General features: G+C 41.4%; 1 protein-coding gene across 10 annotated transcripts in view; it reads left to right on the forward strand.

Annotated features, from left to right (window-relative positions):
* rbms3 (RNA binding motif, single stranded interacting protein) overlaps positions 1–20,062 on the forward strand; it is a 252,071-nt gene that overhangs the window by 115,252 nt on the left and 116,757 nt on the right. For 8 of the 10 annotated variants that reach the window (XM_020597445.1, XM_020597442.1, XM_020597446.1 and 5 more), the window contains 2 exons: positions 1,236–1,393; positions 14,599–14,657. In XM_020597445.1, coding sequence (XP_020453101.1) covers positions 1,236–1,393; positions 14,599–14,657 — 217 coding nt within the window. The remainder of the gene's footprint in view (positions 1–1,235; positions 1,394–14,598; positions 14,658–20,062) is intronic. The other 2 variants (XM_020597441.1, XM_020597451.1) reach the window with 1 other exon arrangement.

The following is a 20,062-nucleotide window of genomic DNA, read 5'->3' on the forward strand; positions in this document are numbered from 1 at the left end:
CTGGGGAGGATAAGGGGTTAACCTGGTTAACTGGAGCTGGTGGTGGTATTTAGTCATGTTTCCTTGTTCCCTGATTTTTTATTTTTGTTTCATCCATCACTCATTACTTTATTGTAGTGTCTTTCTCCCTCCTTCTGTCCTCCCACTTTTCTCACCCTCTTCTTGCTCCTCTCTCTTTCTCTCTTGCTGCTCATGCCCACAGGGCCTCCATTCTTGCTCTCTGTCACTATGTGCAGTGTCCCTGCAATAGAGATATAAATGGGCTGTGAGCAGGGGGCCCTGACTCCTATGCCATAAATCTACACTAACAGCTCAACAGGCACATGAGAAGTGGGGAGGGGAAAGAAAAGGAGAAAAAGAAAGAACGGCAGTCACATATCTAATGCATTTCAAATATATTTTGGACGATAGAGATTACACTGAAAAAAGGTGTTCATATGTTCATGTTTATGAAATAGGCTGGAGAGAATTACTGAATCAAGATATCACACCCTTGGAGGGTTGGGGTTAATTGTAAAGAGGTTTACAATGTAATGAAATTGGCTTTGAGGGTATGAGTAATATGCAGAAAGTTGCCATCATTTAAAACTGTTTATAAGATGCTGGATGTCTCTCATGAAACCTAATTTCAGAAAGTCTTCTTAGTGACATGTTTACTTAAGATAAAATAAATGTAGAAAATGTTGCACCCACATACTAACAAAAACTTTAGATGCAATTTATTGTTAAATAGTGTACCAAGGAGACAAATCATGATAAAAGGTGGGAAAAAACTAATATACAGATACGGAAAACGTTCTCCGTGAACTCATCTGAAGAGTTTTTTTTGTGCTTTTTGTCTTGACCTTTTTTCCCTTACATGAAAATGTTTTCCTTGAAATGCACTATTACTATTTGAAACTGTTAGATTTTTTCTAAATTTAACTCAGTGATATCTGCTGCCAGCTTTTTCATTTCTTAGTGACACTGGTCCCATGACCTTTCATCTCCTCAGCCACCCTAAAATGTCTACCCTTACAACTGCAGCGACATTGAGCTGGTGATGACTACGGTTTTTCATAAGATATTTTTCTCACTCCTCACACACTGTCTTTTGTTGTCTTTGAAATGTTCCTTTTTGTTTTATTCGCAACCTCACATCTCAGTGTTTTTAACTAACTCACTCAATATGTATAAAACATACAGTATGTTTAGTTTGTAATAAATCATTCCTCTCTTTACCCTTCTTTTCCCAGCAGTCCTATGCTCCACCCCCTCATCCCATGGCTCCTCCCAGCCCTAGCACCAACAGCTGCAGCCAGGGAGGGGCGGAGCAGCTGAGTAAGACCAACCTGTATATCCGAGGCCTGCCACCTGGGACCACCGACCAGGACCTCATCAAACTCTGCCAACCGTAAGTACTGGGAGCTGTTACCGTTTAATACAGAGGGTGGAAGCCTGCTCTTAAACATTGGATTTTGCAGTATGTGGTGTACTTGCTTCTCAGTAACATTTTCAGTAAACTGTCCAGATTTGTGTGTGTGAGTGCATAATAATCAATGGTACCTTTCTTGTGTGTGTCCACAGTACAACACACCGAAATGCATGCAAAAAGCTGATATTGGAGTAGATTGACTATAATGATTGATGAACAGTCCTATGCAGGCATTTCCACAACTGCTAGATATGATTAATACAAACATTTGAATACAGGACTCTATCTCCATCTCCCTGCTCATAATGTTAGTATAACCTACAGAAATGTTATCCACACTCATCTAACTTGGAAATGTGATGTTTCTACATTAATCTTTTCATATATGGCATGTTAATACAATCATTTTTATAAACACTATGAAGTGATAAAGATATTTCATGTGGGGGAATACATTCATATTTTTGTTCTGAAGTCCATAATTAGTCAAATGGGGAGATTTCTGTGACAAGATCATATTTCAGTAACTAGATGAATAAACCGCTGACAGACTAGAAACAAAACATTTTGTGTAAAGGATGCTGTGCTTAAAGTGGAAAACCAATTTGCTTTTGGAATCAGTGAAATATTTACAATAGCTTTTTGCTCCTGGGCATTGAACCATGAAGTTAACAGCCAAGTCAAATGTCAATCTGAGATGGTTCACCTGGCTGCCAGCTGTGGTCAGTTTGCCAGCCCAGAACTGGCTCCCCTTTACTCTGTCTGTAGCTGGGTAACCAGTTTCTTGCTTAACTAGTCCAACCAGCTACTCTACCTCTTTTGTTTTGGAAGAACAGATTATACAACTGTGTATTCAAGAGACCTTATGTATCTGTGCGTCTTTTATGGCTGGCAGATTAATTGAATTTTGATTTCAGTTACAATTTTGAACGATTATGAAGACAAAGTAATGTGGATATAACTATTATGGGCATCACTCCGTTTCACAGTGATTCTCTCGTTTTGTCTTGCGCTATAAATCCAGCACACGCCTTCAGCGATCTACAGTGCTTGCTCGCATCGGGTCAAGTGAAACATTGCCCGAGTTGACAGCACCTAATCTTGTTACGGTGCCTTCAATAAAAGCTCTGCAAGTAAAAAGTCAATAGAAATATCAAGACACCTGCTAAACAAGCATAAACTTGCACTAAAGTGATCATTTCAGCTTTGCTTGCAGTCTCTCATCCACCATCAGTTTAATTGTAGCAGGCTAATAGCTAATTGTTATGAACAAGCTAAAATGAAAGATGACTGTAGCCTTACTGTTAAAGAAGTGGGAGAGAAATGGATGTGGTTGTGTCACAGTGAGTCCAGCAGATTCTTGAGGTTATGACAGGCACTATTGTTAACCTTTTTGTTTCTTTTGTTTGTTTGTTTTTTGTAAAATAAAGACATACTACTAAGTAATTTCCTCTGTACTGTCAGTTACAGTTAGGTAGATATTTGTTTTCAGTTGAATCATATTTAAAAGTCCAGAACTAAGACATTTTTTAAAAAGTTTCAGAAATGCATGATGTGTCCAAATTTAATGAGTTATCATGTTAAACGACTGTGATCTCAATATTGAGCAAAAATAATTGTCATTATGATTTTAGCCCTAATCGCCCAACCCTAGTGTGTATTTGTAATAAAATACTGTTAAATATTCAAGGGAATTCAGTTAACTTGTAATACAGAGACAAACTTGACTTGTGCACACAATATTTTTGCAATTAACAATACACAAATGGCATAATAAAGCAATTACATGCCAAATTGATCCAACTAAAAAGCTCAGCTCACATAGGGAAGGAAAGGGTCCATGTACAAAACCTTGTACACCAAATTAAATTGCTACCAATTGAGTGTATTTTAAGGATACACACAAACATAGTCATAAAGCTCTGCCAAATGTTCTTGATAGAGAAAACACACATGCACACCTGCTTGCACACTGCTCAATAAGGCCTAATAAAGCTTAGATTGGACCGCCTCCCTCAGGAATCACAGACCAAGACCTCATCAAGCTGTAACACACAGTCAAAAGGGATTTCTTTTTCTCTGTGTCTCTGTCTCTCTCTCTCTCTCACACACAAGCAGCTTTGTTCGGCTCCATTAAGCCTTTTCACTTCTAAAATGGCGGGGGGGTTAAGATCATTAATGGAGACAAGGCCAGCAGATTGTGAAATACTGGTCATGAGCAAGTCTGTCTGGTTGCATAACCTTTTCTTGGCCATATTTCCAGAAATGTTCTGGTCAGATGCGGCCAATTATTCAGTGATCCTTTGGAGACATGAACATGCTGTCCAGCATATTTGGTAATGCTCCCGGTGGCCATGTCATAAGTCATGGATTTATTCTTGATACTGACCCATCAAAATTCCATTAGCCTGAGAGGCGGTTTGATAGGATTTGGTAAAGCACTCAGCATTTTGACATTGCATATCTATCGCTTAGCTTCTGTGTTCACCCAGTTGTACAGAGTTGGACAGTTTCAATTTCATTTCTAATTCCATATGATCTTGAATATTTTGAGCACAACTATTTGGAAGGGCAAGCCATATCGGGGCTTATGTAAAATACCCGGGGAGTGTGCATGTTTGTCAGTGTAGATTTGCATTCTAATATATAGCTTTTCTTCCTGTGTGTTATGGAAAGCTACTGACTGTCTGTTATTGCTTGGATCTGCCATGCTGTCTTCTAGTGGCTGTCCTTTTCTTCAGCTGTTACCACATCTCCTTGCTGTCTTTTTTCTTTTATCTCCTATTGTTCACATTGTGTGTATCGCCTGCCTAACACCCCCAAGGTTGCTTGAGGTGTGCTGTGCCAGTGAAAATCCAGTGCCACTGAAACTTTAATTAGCCAGACTGTGTTTCAGTGGCAAGTGGGTGACAGCATTCTAGAAAAGGTCATGTGACTCTTCAGCAGTCTGCAGAACCCTGGGTACCCCCTTCAGGTTTTTTCCCAGATACTCAATCTGCTTCAGCATCCAGCGCCTTCTCTCCTGGCCTTCAGCCTACCAGCTCTCCCAAGGAGACTCAGTGCTAACCCTCACTCACTGTGACACTGTATTTTTAGGAAAATAAAAAAACACTAGGAGCGTTCCAGTCACGTTAAGTGGACCAGCAATGTTTCCTCATCAATATCATAAGCCTGTCTGCGCTTACTGTGTTTTAGCATGAGTGTGTGAGCATGTAATCTTGCACAGATCCTTAGGAGAGTCAGCAACGAGATGAGTCACAGCTGATTCTTGGGTATGGGGTTGTTGTGTCATACACATTAAATTGCAGTTCTTTCTCCCCTGGTTCACCAGTATCTCAAAAGCAAGCATTCCACTGCCAAACTGTTCCATTCTTGACAACAGTCCATATTGTAGCTGATGATTAGAGGCTGTTGCACACTGCCTGAGAGATGCCAAAAACATAAATGCCTTGGTTGTAACTGTCCTTGTGAACTCTAATAATCTGTTGTATCCGGCCATACTTTCAGTAATCCTCATCAAGACCTCCCAAGGTCCCAAGGTCACCGTTCTTGCTTAAAATGCAGAAGTTTGATCTCTAGTTATAAAGGTAATCTCTAATTTCTTTCCTGCCACTATGTCACTCTTTACTGGTCTGTGCCCATCCAATCTTGTCATGTTTCCTAGTAGAACATTCTGGTTACTGCTAAATGACATAAAGCACTACAGTTACACAAGGCTCAGGCAACTTTCAAATTAAAATCTTATTCATTCAACACAAAGGTAAAATCACAACATGCTAGATTGCTAGTGTTACCAAAACAAACACATTAGATTTAGAAACTGAAGCATGTAGAAGGAAGAATTTTGGAGTCAAAATTGACTACTCATCGTTTGAGAAAGCTTTACCTTCGCTAGATGGCAGACATCTGCAGAAGCTAAATTAAACAATGAAGAACACCAAAGTTCTCACGGTGGTTGAGATTACATGCTGAGATCAGTTTATTGAGTAATTAAATACATTTGGGTGGGTGCTTAATCTCTTTTTATTCAGCTGGCTGGTTCTCCACAGCCCTCAGCCTGATATATGGGCATAGAGAGGCGACCAAAGAAGTGGAGTCGGGATTTGTTGGCTGAACACCCAGAGATACCAAGAGGCTTTCTAACTTTTCTAGGACAAAGGGATGGACAGAACAGTTACTGTGAGAAAAATTCCCTGGCCTAACTAGTCAATTTGAAGCACTTGGCCAACACCAACTCCAGCCACCCCAAAGACCAGTGCAGCCAGAACATTCAACCAGCCAGCACAACCCCTGAACACTTTAGGGCAAACAGACTTTATAACCAGATTCACCAGCCAGAAGAAGCATAGTGAGAATGGAAGCAGGTTGTTGGATGAAAGGTTGAAAGGAATTTCTTTTTTTTCTTCTTTACAAGGGCCCACACCTGCAATAACAGGGACAAACAGTTTAGATTTTTTCTGCCAGCAGACTGAATCCATAACTCAAACTGCCAAGAAGGCTAAGGGCCACAGAGATCTCTAAACCTCTAGTTCTTTGCCCCACCCTTCTGGTTCTACTCTCCCAATTTCAGTCATGGCCTAGTCACAGCTGTGCCCTCACTTGCACCAGCTTTCCTGTCCATACCATGGTCTGATCAAATGAACAGAGTGAGCCAAATTAAGAGCAAATCACCACCAATTGTCCAAATAACCTTTGCAGTATGTGCTGAGGGAATGGTGAAGATGGAGTTGAATAAGGAGAGGAGAGGAGAGAGAGAGCTGTGAGGTATGTTAAGCAGAGGAGGGCAGGGAAAGAAAAGTGAGGGGTGACCCTGGGACCACCTGTTTTTGTGGAGCAGAGGCATGGACACTCAGCAGCACCACATTATTCCTAATGACTGTCCAAGGTCTAGTGCTGACATTAGCTGCTGAGCTGTTGGAGCAGCCTGTCCCATGGCTCTGTTTCAAAAACTGACAGAGGACAGAAGATGCTTAAGTAAAGGTGCTTCAGTCCACTCTCAAAATTGCAAATTTGCCATCACCCCTCACCACATCGATACATATTATCTTTCCATTTTAGCTCAGATGCATATTTGGGATTTCTGTATGTATGTAAGCTAATGAATAATAAGAATTTACATCACAACAGTGACAAAAAATCCAGATTAAAAACATTTAATATTCATCATACTCAGTGATTAAAGTGTACTGATAATGGATCACTTTGTATTGTTTCTGACAAGGATACCTTTGAACTTCAAAATGTCCCATTCAATACAAAAAATGTACTGCTGTACAGGTCCTTTCAAAAAAGCAACTTATCATCCCATGAAAATCTTGACCTCCGCTGGTTTAATTTCTGTCCTTGCTCACCAGGTGAAACAGAGGTGAATCTAAAAGCAGACAGAATTTCCATGTCTCTGCATCTATGCATGCATCTTGCTATGTTTACTCGTTTAGCTTTTGTCTGGCAAATCACTGAACAGTGACATATGAGGTTGAAAGCTTTGAAGTTGTAAATGAAGTCATTATTTTGTGTTGCCAAATTTACAGTATAATTCAACTAACTATACTTAATCTGTTCTTTGAATTCCTAATCCTCACATTTTGCACAAAACATAGGTTTAGTCAGCGGTGAAAATGGTTTAAAGGCAGCTCTGTTTCCTAAATTGTTAGCAGTTGTTACCACGGCCAACTATTGTTTTTCTCTTTTTCTTTTCTTGCCCTTCACTTAGTGCTGCATGTCTCTCCACTTGTCTTTTAGAAACACCCCATCTACTCTTTCCTACTCCAGGTTGTGCGTCACTTAGGGGAATCAAACTAGTGCTTAACTGCTAAAACTTGGCACTTTCCTTCTTTTCTCTCCATCTTCCTCCTCACATCTCTTCATCATGTTAGTCTTTCCACTTTGCTTCTCCAGCAGAACCGACATAGTCATTTCGTTGTCCAGGCCAGGCTGACTAAAACACAACACCCTTTTCCTTCATAAACATTGATTTCATAGTGAGGGTGAGCACAGGCGCTGATTTGGCCTTAGGCTATTTTTTTTAAATTATTTATTCTCCCATTCCTGTATACATGACACATAGACAGCTTGCCTGTTTAGAAGCTGGAAAGAGCTTCTCTTCCACTCCTGCACTGAAACCAACTCTAACATTTAATACTTCAACAATGATTTCCTTGAATAGCATTTTAGTTTATTAGACTTTAATTATGAAACTAGGGCTTAAACTCACACAAAATAGATAATTTAAAAACAGTCAGGTCTACTGGGTACTCACCTCAGTTTGCCTCCAGCAACCAGTCTTGTAACATTCTCATCTGGATTTCTGGACTCTTTGGCTTTAACTATCTATCCTTCTCTTCTTCCTTTCATCTCTGCTCTCTCCATCTTCCTCCACTGATTTACCCTTTCATTTGAAGCGGTATCTGGAAAGCCGAGGCAGCCCCAGCACAGATGAGATGTGTTCATTTGTGCGTGTCAGACAGCAGTGCATGGCATGTGGGTTTGACAGGTTGGACACTTCCAAACAAACGGGGTCTATTCTGCTAGGCTGGTTCTGAAGAAGACCAGTATGTGTGTGTGAGAAAGACAGAGATTGTAACTAGCTACACTCAGAACACGCTAGTGCTTCCCACTGTCACTTGCTGTCACTCGTGACTTTCTTCGATGCACACTCTTGGTTAACACTCACACTTTACCAGTCATTCACCTTTCCAGGCTCAGTTTGAAACTGGGCATCATGTCCCTGTAGTGAACATCTTTGTTGCACCTGCTGTACCTTCTAACCCTTTTATACTCTCAACTCTCTCTGGCTGTAGCAAATACACCCTCGGTCTGCTGCTTAAATGGTTGACAGGGCCAAGCAAACAGGGCACAGACCTTATGTTCTTCATGACACAGTACCATCATACTTTAGATTTTGGGAAACATTTAAGCATCATATTGTGATCTGGCAGACAAAATCAACACAATAAAGATGCAGCTTGAAGTCCGTTCATTTCCTACAGAACTGAGTGACTGCAGCACCTCGGCCAGGCTGTGATCGCACCAGTTTGTTGAATTTAGCCATGGTCGCACAGATCATTAACTGTCATCAGCTATTCTGATATTAATTTTTCTGCACCAACTGAGGTGATTTCTTTTCATTAAAATTCTTTTTACCTGGCAAGTGTGAATTGGATGACAAGTTGATAAGAACCATTCAAACTTTCCCAGCTCCCTACATAATAGGAATAGATTATAGCTGGGAGCAGTAATACGGCTACTGGGCTCCAGTCAGGCAATTTATAATGGAAAAGAAGGTGATTTAAAAGTTTTAGCATGTGTTCAGAATTCATTGTTGGAGAGTTTAAAACAATTCATCCTTGCATTATGGGATTTTCAATAAAAGAAAGTTTTAAAATTCAGATAGCCATAGAGCCTCCATCAGGGAAGTTGTTCGCCCAGTTTAGTCTGTCACTTTGGATGAGACTGGATTTGTTAAATCTGGTCCATTTGTTTTCCACTGAATGTGCTCCAGTTAGCGTATGTCTTGCTGTGTAACTTTGTCATGAATAATCAATTGCCCATTATCCATTATTAAAATCAATACAAAACTCAAAATATTATACATTTCAAGATAAATAGAATCAATTTAACACATTTAACATACCTGGTATTTGATGCAAAAGTAACTTTACATAGAAATGTAAGCCTAAAGATAGAAAGTGGAAGTTTTGTTTTTACTTGGGGGAAGCAGTAAAAAGAAAGAAAAATAAAAAAAAGGACACAGAAAGCAACAGAAACCGTAAAGCAAGTGTGTGATAAGTATTCAAAATTAAAGACAAAAGACAAACGATGCCAAAACACACATGAAACAGTTCTTGAAGGCTGCACTGATACCAGTGTGTTTTTGCCCCAAGAATGTGACATTTAAGTAAAACGAAAAAAGTATAAACTTAGAGTATGGCTGGTTCCAAGACGTTTCCCACATTTAGAGACACTATTAAAGATTTAAGAGTAAATATTTGCCAGTTTACCACAGATGTGCCAAGAAAACATCCAAACATCCAAATATCATGATGAAATTTGCTAAGAAAAAGATGCTAAAGCCAAAAAAAAGGAATTATTCAGTTTGTTGTAGTTTGAAGGTTATCATGTAGCTGTAATATATTTTAAGACATCTTTATTGTAAAAAAAAAAAAAAAATAAGTGATTAAATAAGCACATAAAGCAGAGTAACTTGAACCAAGCCAGGCAACAGATAGCTGTGGTCCAACAAACAAAGTTTTGTGTTTAAGACTAAAAAGGAGAAACCTGAAAGTTGACTTTGGATTCACTTTGCTAAAACAGTGTCATAGTCTCCATGCAGTTCCATGCTGGGATATAGATAAAGGCCATTACCACCAAACTGTCAGCTCAGAGGCTCAGAGGTCATGAGAAGAAGTCATTGATATCAACTCTGTGGTGGACAGAACAGCTGCTCTGGTCCCCGCCAGGTGTCCGTCAGGACAGTTTTGTCCTCTTCTGTTTTTTTTCTCGTCTCTATTCATTTTTTCTGTCCCTGTCATTTTCTCCTATGTCTTTCTCTGTTTCTTATTTGTTTTTCTGTACATCATTTATTTTCAGAGGTTTTCTTATTTTAGCCACCAACATTCTCCTTATTTTACCTGCCTAAAAATGTGTCCCCTTTATGGAATCTTTCCTGTGCTACTGTCTCTGCAGCTGCTCCTCTTCTTTCTCCACTTACTTCTGTCAGAATGATCTTTGCTCCAGGAGTTTCTCTTCCAAGTTTCCAAATTTTTACTGTAAAAACTGTGCATAATTTGGCTGGAGACCTACAGTATTACAAAAGACTTGGTTTTATTACAGTTACCCAAAGCATTTGGAGTATCATGCTAGTACTACCTTAGGTTACAGTACATACTGTAGCTTAAGCCACAAAAACACCTCAGCCTGAGATTTAAAATTTTGAGTTGATAGTAAATAAACTGTTCAAGAAATTTTAGTTGGAGATTGGAAAATCTCACACCACATTTGTTGTTGTGCGTCTCTGGCACCGCTGTCATTTCACTGTGACTTTAGCATTCACACTGCAAAAAAGATGCATATAGATATATCTGAATCTTAAGATGAGCTACATCTAAACAGATTTTCAGTAGTCACGTAGCAACAGCCTCAGCAGCAACATTTTATAAAGGAATATTTCAATCCAAAAAAGCTGCCTAGTGTTCAGGACACCTGACCTCGGTCTGAGTGAGGGAGATGTGTTCCCTGTGGGACATGCTAGCTGCTACAGGATAAGACAGGGGACGACATGCAGGCGCAGCTGCCACACACTGCTTTTATACTGCAAAATGATTCGTACTGATTCTCAGTGACAAGATGTGGATGCACATCCTTGCCTATAAATTATACTGTATTTGTATATTACCTACATTACCTACACACATGCACATTGTGTGAATGTTTGAGTGTTTGCTGTTTGTCTGAGATCATCCTTTCATCCTCTTTATATTTGGCTCTTTCTTATATCCTGTTTCTCCTTTGTGATCATTTCTTTTCTGACCTTTTTTAATGTCCTTGCTGCTTCAGTGACACCTACGATGCTGTATCTCTTGCATAAGCCTCAGCAGCTTAACTAAATTAAGCACATCATTTTAAATTGTAGGTTATCTTGAAAACTGGTTGACAGACAACTGATGTTTTAATCAACAAGACTTTACTGGAGATTGTCTCATCCTTCAGATTTATAAACTTATTACAGTCTTGGCCTGTTACACTTGTTTGTTGGTAGGAAATTGGTGTCAAGATTGTCACTATAACTAACAGATTGAAATAATATATTTAAATGTTCCTCTGTGCTGCTTATAAGAGCACCAATACAACCACTACACATTTTTAATAAAGCACCGTACTTCATAAAGTTAGGAAACATCTTTGGGTAATAGTTACCACACAGGTCAAATAGTAAATCTGGATGAGTAGGACTCTTAGTGTGGCACCTTTTTGTCAGCCTCAGTATCATCGTTCTGCTTATTATTTTATGTAAAGTCCCACAGGAGGTGATAGATTGAAGTCATTGTTCAGTATAGTGTCCTTGTGCACCTGCCCCTGTCTCCCTGAACAGGCCTGAAGCAGAGTTTTCTGCTTTTATACAATTCAGTCTCAAAGCTGAACACAGTTAGGCCTAACTTCTGCATGGGTTTATTTTGTGCGCTTTTTTCTCCATTCTTCTTTTCAATTCATCAAGTGGAAACCAAATGGTTACTCAATTGGTAAATGTAATATACTCAAGTCTTCCTCTGCAGACACACCTCACCAAGCATACCATATATGCAGGGGCCTTTGGAGAATATGCAGTAGATACTACTTCAGGTTTCATCTACCTGCTGTTCGAAGCACTGCTCCGCTGTGTAATGACACACGCTCACACACACACACACACACACACACACACACCCTTGAAGAATGTCTCAAGAGGCTGAGCACAAGGTCTTTGGTACAGTCCTTGGGTGGTCCGTCCATCCTTTCCAGTGTAATGGCAGCACCACCGTGACGTGATGTGGTTCTGGCCAGCATTTACTTCCTGCATACAGCAAAGAGTCACTTCACTTTCCCAGCTCTGATGATGGAAATGGAATACATCTGGATCGTGTCATCCAACAAGAGAGTGAGGAAAGGAAGAAATGCTTTGCTGGGATGTAACTTGTTCGAATTTAGCTGCCCTTTTAAAAATGCAGCTGAGCTTTTGGCTCAGCATCTATTTTATCATGTCAGCGCCCAGACAGCTGTCAAAGGAATGATGTGTTTTATATCTACCACAATTTGTTCATTTACATAACCCTAACATAGTTCATGAAGATTTCTGGCATCTTCTTTTCATAGGGTTGATCTGATATTGCATGAGTATGATTGCCATGGGATTCCCATTAGATTCAAAGAGGAAGCGAGAGACAAAATGTGAGAAATGTAAGATAGAAATTGTTAGGACAGTAGAGGGACATTAAGAGAGAAAGAGGGAGTGAGAAAGAGCTGGAGAGAGGAGAAGATTTGTGAGGAGGGGGGTGGACCAAGGGCCAGCAGAGTCAGAGATAAGAGGCTACGAGAGTGATTGAAATAGGATTAGTGGAGACAGGCTCTGCATCCCAGCCACAGCATCACAGCGTTAAACCTGCGCTTCACAGGGGCTTGTCTCTGTCACATCAAAGCTTCACCAGGCCTGCCTGGCAGTGAGGCAAAGAGGCCGCCAGCAGGTTCGTCCATAGCCACACAGACGCATGCCATATACACAGACATGCTGATCACATTCACCATCCATCTCTAGCATGTCTCCGTTACGGGCGCTGAGCCGGCTCCTTCCACCATACCTTTTTTATCTCGCTGCAGTGCCTTTGTGGTGTATTTGGACCACGGATAGGATGCGTTGATGAGCCATCTTTAACATTTAATGAGGCCAACAGCGATGAGTTGGCATTGGAAAGCTACTGTCTCTTGCTTCTCCAGCATCCAAACAAAGTTTTAATGAGAACTTTCCCCCAATATGTGCCAAAAGCACTAAGCTTTTTAACTGCTTCTCAGACTGAAAGCATGCAAAATATTTTCACTTAAGTACTGAAGCAGAGCAGAGGTGTCTGTGTGTGTGTGTGTGTGTGTGTGTGTAAATAAACTGATACAGGAGCAAATACACTAGTTGGCTGAGTTATTGATTTATCATTGGCATCCCATTTGGTTACGTTACCAATATATGGTTTCGCAGTTGAAATAAAGTAATATAACATCTCTATCTATCTTTATCATGTTGTAAAATTACATGTACCAAGAGAGAAGATTTTGTCCATATCACATATTCTTACTTAGTTTCTCCACCCTTTGTGTCCCAACAAACAGTGAAAGACTGCAGTTGCTAACCCTACTCTAATCAAATGAATGCTCACTGTTCCATGTTCATCTTGTGTACTTATGCTTGAGAGTGTCTCAGTGTGATCAAACAATGCACATTAGTCCTGTTCTGTTGCAGTGGATTATGGATCCCTGTAGCTAAAATGGCCTATTTATCTGCTGAAGAGACACAATCCACTGATTGGTGAGTGCTGTCTCTGTGTGTTCATATTTGTATGAGTGTGCGTGCATGTGTACTCGTGCGGTATCTGTACTTGTGTGTGTGAGGTGGTAGTTTTCGTCTCGGAGCTCATCAGTTCATATCCACCCACCCACCCCACCGCAGCATGCAGTAAATAGAGTCTCCGCCACTCGTTGAGAAATGGCACAATTATCTCCTGCTGGTGAAATATGGGCCGGGATGCATCACTGCTTCTTCCCTACATAATGTGTGTGTTTATGTGCGTGTGCGTGTCAGATGTAGCTGTCGTTCCTCTGCTCATTCATTGTAATGTTCATTCAACACACAGGGAATTGCTCTCACTTATGGATTTATACACAGACTTGTATATATAACATACACAAGTTTAACTGTACAAGCAAAAGCACATCTGTGCATATACTCACACATACTGGATACAAATATATGAGGTATCCACACATGCAGATTGGCACACACACTCAAACTGTATTTACAGTACACTGCTATAGTGCTTCTCGCCCTACACACAGTGCAGCACGTTGCAACTTGAGCTGAGACAAGCAAATAGAGTAACTCGCTGTCAGTCACTAAGGCCAGTCTTTCAGTTCCAAAGAATTCATGGGAACCCACAGTGCGTACGGAACTGTGGAGGAAAGAAATGTGATAACTCCCAGTTTTTGTAGGGAGCATCGACAGCTTGTTAACTGATCAGTGCGCTGGACTTTTATTCGGTTTTACTCCCTTTGCAATATGTTCATTGCTTTTGTTAGATGTAAAATCAGAATTTAATATGTTGTACCGTGTACTAATATCACAGCTTAACATTTAAGACTGTCCACTGTGCATATATGGTTTTAGACCTTTTGAAAATGTTCAGTGATTCAAAAGTCAGAGGGCTGCACATTCACTGGAAGTCAGCCATACACATAATGTTATTAACCTCAAGTCATTTCTCTCCCCAATGGCTTTTGACATTTGTGCTACTTTTCAGAATGCTTGTAAATGGCAGAGTATGTTAAATACTTTAGCCGCGGAGTGGCAGTCTTAGTGAACTGCCCCACCGGTCAGAGGTCGTGGACTGTACTGTGCTATAGGTCATTCTGAATCAAAAACTTTTTTTTCCCTTTTTGTTTTTTCACAGGTATGGCAAAATAGTGTCAACCAAGGCCATTCTGGATAAGAACACCAACCAATGCAAAGGTAAGTCATTAGAATGTCAGTCTTGTAAATCCACCTTGTTTTAGTGCACCAGCTATCGCTCGTATACTGTCTTGCCACAGCAACAGCAATTCAAAGCCCTCCAAGCAGAGGAAGCCGTAGGAAGCTGTAAATCAGTGACTTAGTGAGTAGCTGGCTGAACACAGCAGGAAGGCTTCAATGCCACTGCCCTGTTTCAGAGGATAAGCAGGCAAACAGCTGTTGTCTCAGCTACTCCTTATCTCCTTTTCGATTTCCTGTTTTGTCATATGGAAGACAATCTTTTTAAAAATGTCTTTCTGTAAAGGGTCTATTAGTGTCTGCAGAGAAAATAGTGCACACATACTGCAATGATACTACTGGCTCCTTTGAAATAGTTTCTACAGCACACACAATACACACATTTACATGCTTGAACATTCACACGCACTAGGCCAATTAGAGGGCTAACAAGCTTGTTGGGATTAGATGAACTTTAATTACTAGCATTGTCACACTCACCTTCCTGGGGTCTTTGCTCTGTTTTCTTTTCAGCCACCTGTGTCACATGTCTATAAATACATTTAACAAGCGTATCTGTTTTTGTTTATTCAGTTCATAATGATCAAGACCAGTCTTCAGTAAAGTAAGAGTGAAAGAGAGAGAATGGAGCAATAGAGGGATCAGGGGAAAAAGAATAGTGTGCTATTTTTGCGAAGGTGTGTGGCAGCACTGTTTAAGAGCTATTGAAGTTCCATCAATACTTTTAATTGCTTTTTTGTGGTTTCTCGGCCTCTGAAGTGTGGCCTTTCAAGGTGAAGCTGCCTTCTTAACCCTGCCCCACAGCTGAGTTTATCCTGCCAGGCATTCTCTGGGGCAAAATGTTGAGGAAAAGATTCTCTGCCTTTTAGGGGTTAGAAAAAAAGGGTGGATTATCTTGACAGGTCTTTTCTTGTGAGTCCTGCTGGCTGTTAAAGACATCACTGGATGCATATTGGTGTGAGGGGATGTATCTACAGGTCACAGGATGAACAGGAGGAGAAAGACAGAGTCAAGGAAGGTTGGGCAAAATGAGACCAGAAAAGAGGCGAGGCAGACTTCTGTGTTTTGATCACAGGTTATGGCTTTCTGTGTCCAGCTGATCTGAGTTATGCACAGCACAAAAAAAAAAATAAAAATCTGATCAGCTTAGCACTGTGTTGTGTGACAAGGCTTCCCATAAGTCCATCCATTATCTATGTATACCGCTTATCCTGAGGAGGGTAGTGGGGGGCTGGAGCCAATCTCAGCTGACATTGGGCGAGAGGTGGGGTCCACCCTGGACAGGTACTGGGCTGACACATAGAGACAAACAACTATACTCACTCCTATGGGCAATTTAGAGTCGCCAGTCAACATAAGCCGCATGTCTTTGGACTGTGGGAGGAAGCTGGAGCACCCAGGGGGCCTGTGGCTCAGGAGGTAGAGCGGGTTGTTTCCTAACTGGAGGATTAGCGGTTCGATTCCCAGCTTGTCCAGTCAGCATGTCAAAGTGTCCTTGAGCAAGACACTTAACCCCCCAGATGCTCCTGGTGATAACACCGGTGTGTGAGTGTTTGGGAGTGCAAATGGGTGAATGGCCAAGTAGTGTAAAAGCACTTTGAGTGTGTTGTAAAGCATAGAAAAGCGCTATACAAGTATAAGACCATTTACCACAGGCACCACCATGTTGCCCTTCCCATAAGTCATCCTCCTAAAATGCAGCATTGCCCTGGAATGCAGCACTGCTGTTGCCAGGAAGCAAATATACAGCAAACATAAGGCATATTTATGAGTGGAAAGGATGGTCCTGCTCCTGTGAGAGAGAGGGAGGTGGACAGCGGAGATCTGTATGTAGAGGAAGAAATAGTGTGAAATAAGGGCTGAGTAACCTTGAGGAGAAAATTACAGACCTTCAGTGTTTGAAAGACAAGTTGAGCAGAACAGAAACTACACAAAATTATCATTTCTGTTGCTACACAATCACATCCCTCTCATATGTATCTCACTATCTCCTGAAAGCTGAGCAGGTATCACAGCATAAGTGAGCCACACAGGTGTACTGAGGCCTGATGGGCTGGCATGCCTCCACACTTCTGGTAACAAAGCGAAATCAGCACATCGCCCTGATCTAGTCATGCTTTGTTTCCAGTCATCTGACCCCCTGACCCTGACACTTGTTTAAATGTCAGAGCGGCGGCTTATCACCACTGTGCCGCCATCACACAGCAAGCTTCCCTCGTCCCTCTTCCCTCTCCGTCTCTTCTCCTTCTCCACCTCCTCTCCTCCCCCTTGTGTTATTTGTGTTTAGTTCAGCTCAGTGAGCGCACCGCCAAAACAGCGTGAGAAAAAATACGGTCAGAACCGGTCACCTTTGTGAGAGAGATATACTGAAAGAGAAAGATCTGCAATCAGCCAGTGGAAAGCCAGGAGACCACCAGTAACTTTCTATTCTAGTTGAATTAAATGGTAAGGGGTGTCCAAACCTTTAACTTGTAGTGTAAATTACAGTGATATTGCACAAGACTTTCCACCACATCTTGTTTACTTGCACCTGCAACCTGGATTAGTACACAGCTACTGTAGGAGTACATACAGTATGTGTACACTCATGTACCTTTGAATACATCTACACAATGTACCTATAGTGTTTATAATATTTTAATACATAAATGTTAAATGCTGATGAATGATGCTTTCTATATTTACAGGCGTCATAGAAATACTTATTTTAGTGTGCTTGCAGTACAGACATAAAGCAATACAGGTATGGCGCCTACACACAAACATGCACACGCAGAGTTTCCCCTATATCATACAGTACATCTGTCTATTCGTTTGCCCTCAGTATACAGACTCAGTATATGCTCTAGTGCTGTAAGCGCCTGTTTGAAGTACACAAAAACTGCACACTAAAACCATGTAGTACATCTCTCCCACACATTCAAACACAAAGGGCAGCACTCGCACACACAAAGACTAATCGTACCTGCGCACTCACCCCACATCCATCTGCCTGAGGTGTTCTAGGCTCTTGCAGCAGCAGTGGCCATGCAACAGATCTATCAATCCTCTTCCTAACATCACAGCATGTGTGCCAGCCTGCCTGTTCTGGCTGCTCTCCTCCACCACCACACCACGCAGGCCCTTCAGTGAGCCTCTCTCTCTTCCTGGGCCTGACTCAGTCTCTTTCTCCCTACCTTTACTCTATGACACACATGCACAGGCTTCCAGGCACAAACACACATTACTGCGTTTGCAGGAGTATACCACAGATGCATATATGCTGTGCATGCCAATCAATACACACATAAACACACATGCTTTGGATGTAGTGTAGTTCAGAGAGAAATGGAACAGGAAGTTGTGAAAGGGCTTTAGGGCTGTCAAGCACCGTGGGTAAGAGGAGGCATTCATGCTCTTCATCTCTCTCTCTTGCTCTCATGCTCCTCTACACTCTCACCCTGCTTCTCCTACCCTCTTTGTCTGTGTTTTTATTTTTCTCTCATACTCTATCTATATATGTGTCTTTGTGCTTTCACATTTATCGTAGAAATATAGCTGAGATTTGGGGTTTGCATCACTGACAGACTGGGGGATTGAGGATGGCAGAGGGAGAGAGAAAAGGAATAGATTGTGAAAACCCAAAACCACTCATTTGCCATCTTTGCCCACAAGGGCCTGTTAAGAGGCAGTGGCGGCCTTTGAAATAAAGCAGGGCCGAGCGAATAGAGACATTTTATTTTTCCTGCCAGAGCCCAGAGGCAAAGGAAATGACCTCAGCCCTTTAAAGGACCTCTGTTTCCTCCTCCACTGCTGGGAGATAAGGCTGTGCCGCGATTCATCGGCCTGACTGGCACTCTGCCACAGTAGCCCACCGCACTGAATTGTGGGAGATAGATGAGATGAGAAGATAGCCTCTTGTGGTTGTATGTTTGTTTGTTGTTGTTCATTTTTTGCCCTGTAACTTGCCATCCATTTTGTACGAGGATGCTAAAAAGTCACAAGAGCATTACATGTACTTGCATGTTGATGAAATTATTTAGCCGTTACCCTATTATGTACTTGACTGGATATAAAACATGCTAACTTCCTTTTCCCAGCAAATTAAGATCATGTTTTCAGTATCCAAGTGTTTGTTTGTAAAGTTTGAAACCGTATGTTTGGTTGAATATCCATGATGATAATACTGTACATTCAGTTCCTAAAATGTTGACCCACTGAACTCCTTGCCTTTTGAATACTGATTCAGTTTTGCGTAGTTGGGCTGCGCATGCCGTCTCTGTGTGGTGCAGTTTAAAAGCCTGTTAGAAGCTTGACTATTACAATCTGCTCTTACAGTACCACAGGATCGGCCTAATGGGCAAATATAGGCAATGTTACATTCTGTAAAAACAGATTTATTGCTGCATCAGAGCCTGAGTGGAGTATTGCATGACTCTGAACATAAGGGCTATTGATGAACTGAGGTGATGCTCTCCAAAAAGCCTGTTTTTCATTGTCATGTGCATGTGTATCTGTGTATTTGGGGTGGGGTAAGAAGGAGGGGGGAGATAAAGCAGAGTACTTTTTGTATCCGTTATTGGTTTCTCATTAGAAGGCTGAGGGATAAACATTTGTCTATGTTGTACATGATGCCAGCACAATTAAGGATTCTCTTTGCCGCCCCCTCTGCCCTTTGAAAGTGAATTATGTGCAGATGAGAATCTTGACTGAAGTACAGCCAGCAACGGACCTTTTCCAAATGCCTCTGTTCCCTCAAAGCCTTTCCTGAAAGAAGCTAGAATGACTGAAGGAGACAGGGAGAGAAAGCTTGTGCTGTTTCCCGCTTGTACTGTGTATTAATGACTCTAATTAGTAAAAGCTGAGGGATAATCACATTGATTTGGACACATTCAGCATGCAGAACCTCATTGGGTAACACCCGCAGCCTTTGTTAGTATTCCCCATTACTTACACACAAACATACACACAAAACACCTCTTCTCTCCTGTATTCCACCACCCTCATCTGCTGCCACTTTCAGTATCCAGTTTCAGTAAGTTGGCTGTTCACCAAGTAGTCGTCTGATTGGCCAAGTCTGACATAAATAGAAGCAGCCGGGCCATCAGCGTCGCATTCCTTGAGATCTGACCTTTTGTACACCCTCCCCTTCCTGTGCTGTTTTTCAATGTGGTCGTTGTCTGTATATGTGTGTGTATTTTAAACGCTTGTGTGGGTGTGCCTCTGTGTATGTTTCATCGTCATGGGGAGGTGAGATCCAGAAGGTTTCCCAAGCTCATTTTTTTGAGAATTTGTTCTCAAGTGTTATTGTTAAATCTGTAATAGATTTCAGTGGAGCACAAAAAGCCTCTTTGCAGTCTCTGTTGCAAATCTTTCTCACCAGCTTCTCCTTTAGTGGCTGGGGGGGG

Source organism: Monopterus albus, unplaced genomic scaffold (assembly GCF_001952655.1).
Source record: "Monopterus albus unplaced genomic scaffold, M_albus_1.0 scaffold34.1, whole genome shotgun sequence".
Classification (NCBI taxonomy): domain Eukaryota; kingdom Metazoa; phylum Chordata; class Actinopteri; order Synbranchiformes; family Synbranchidae; genus Monopterus; species Monopterus albus.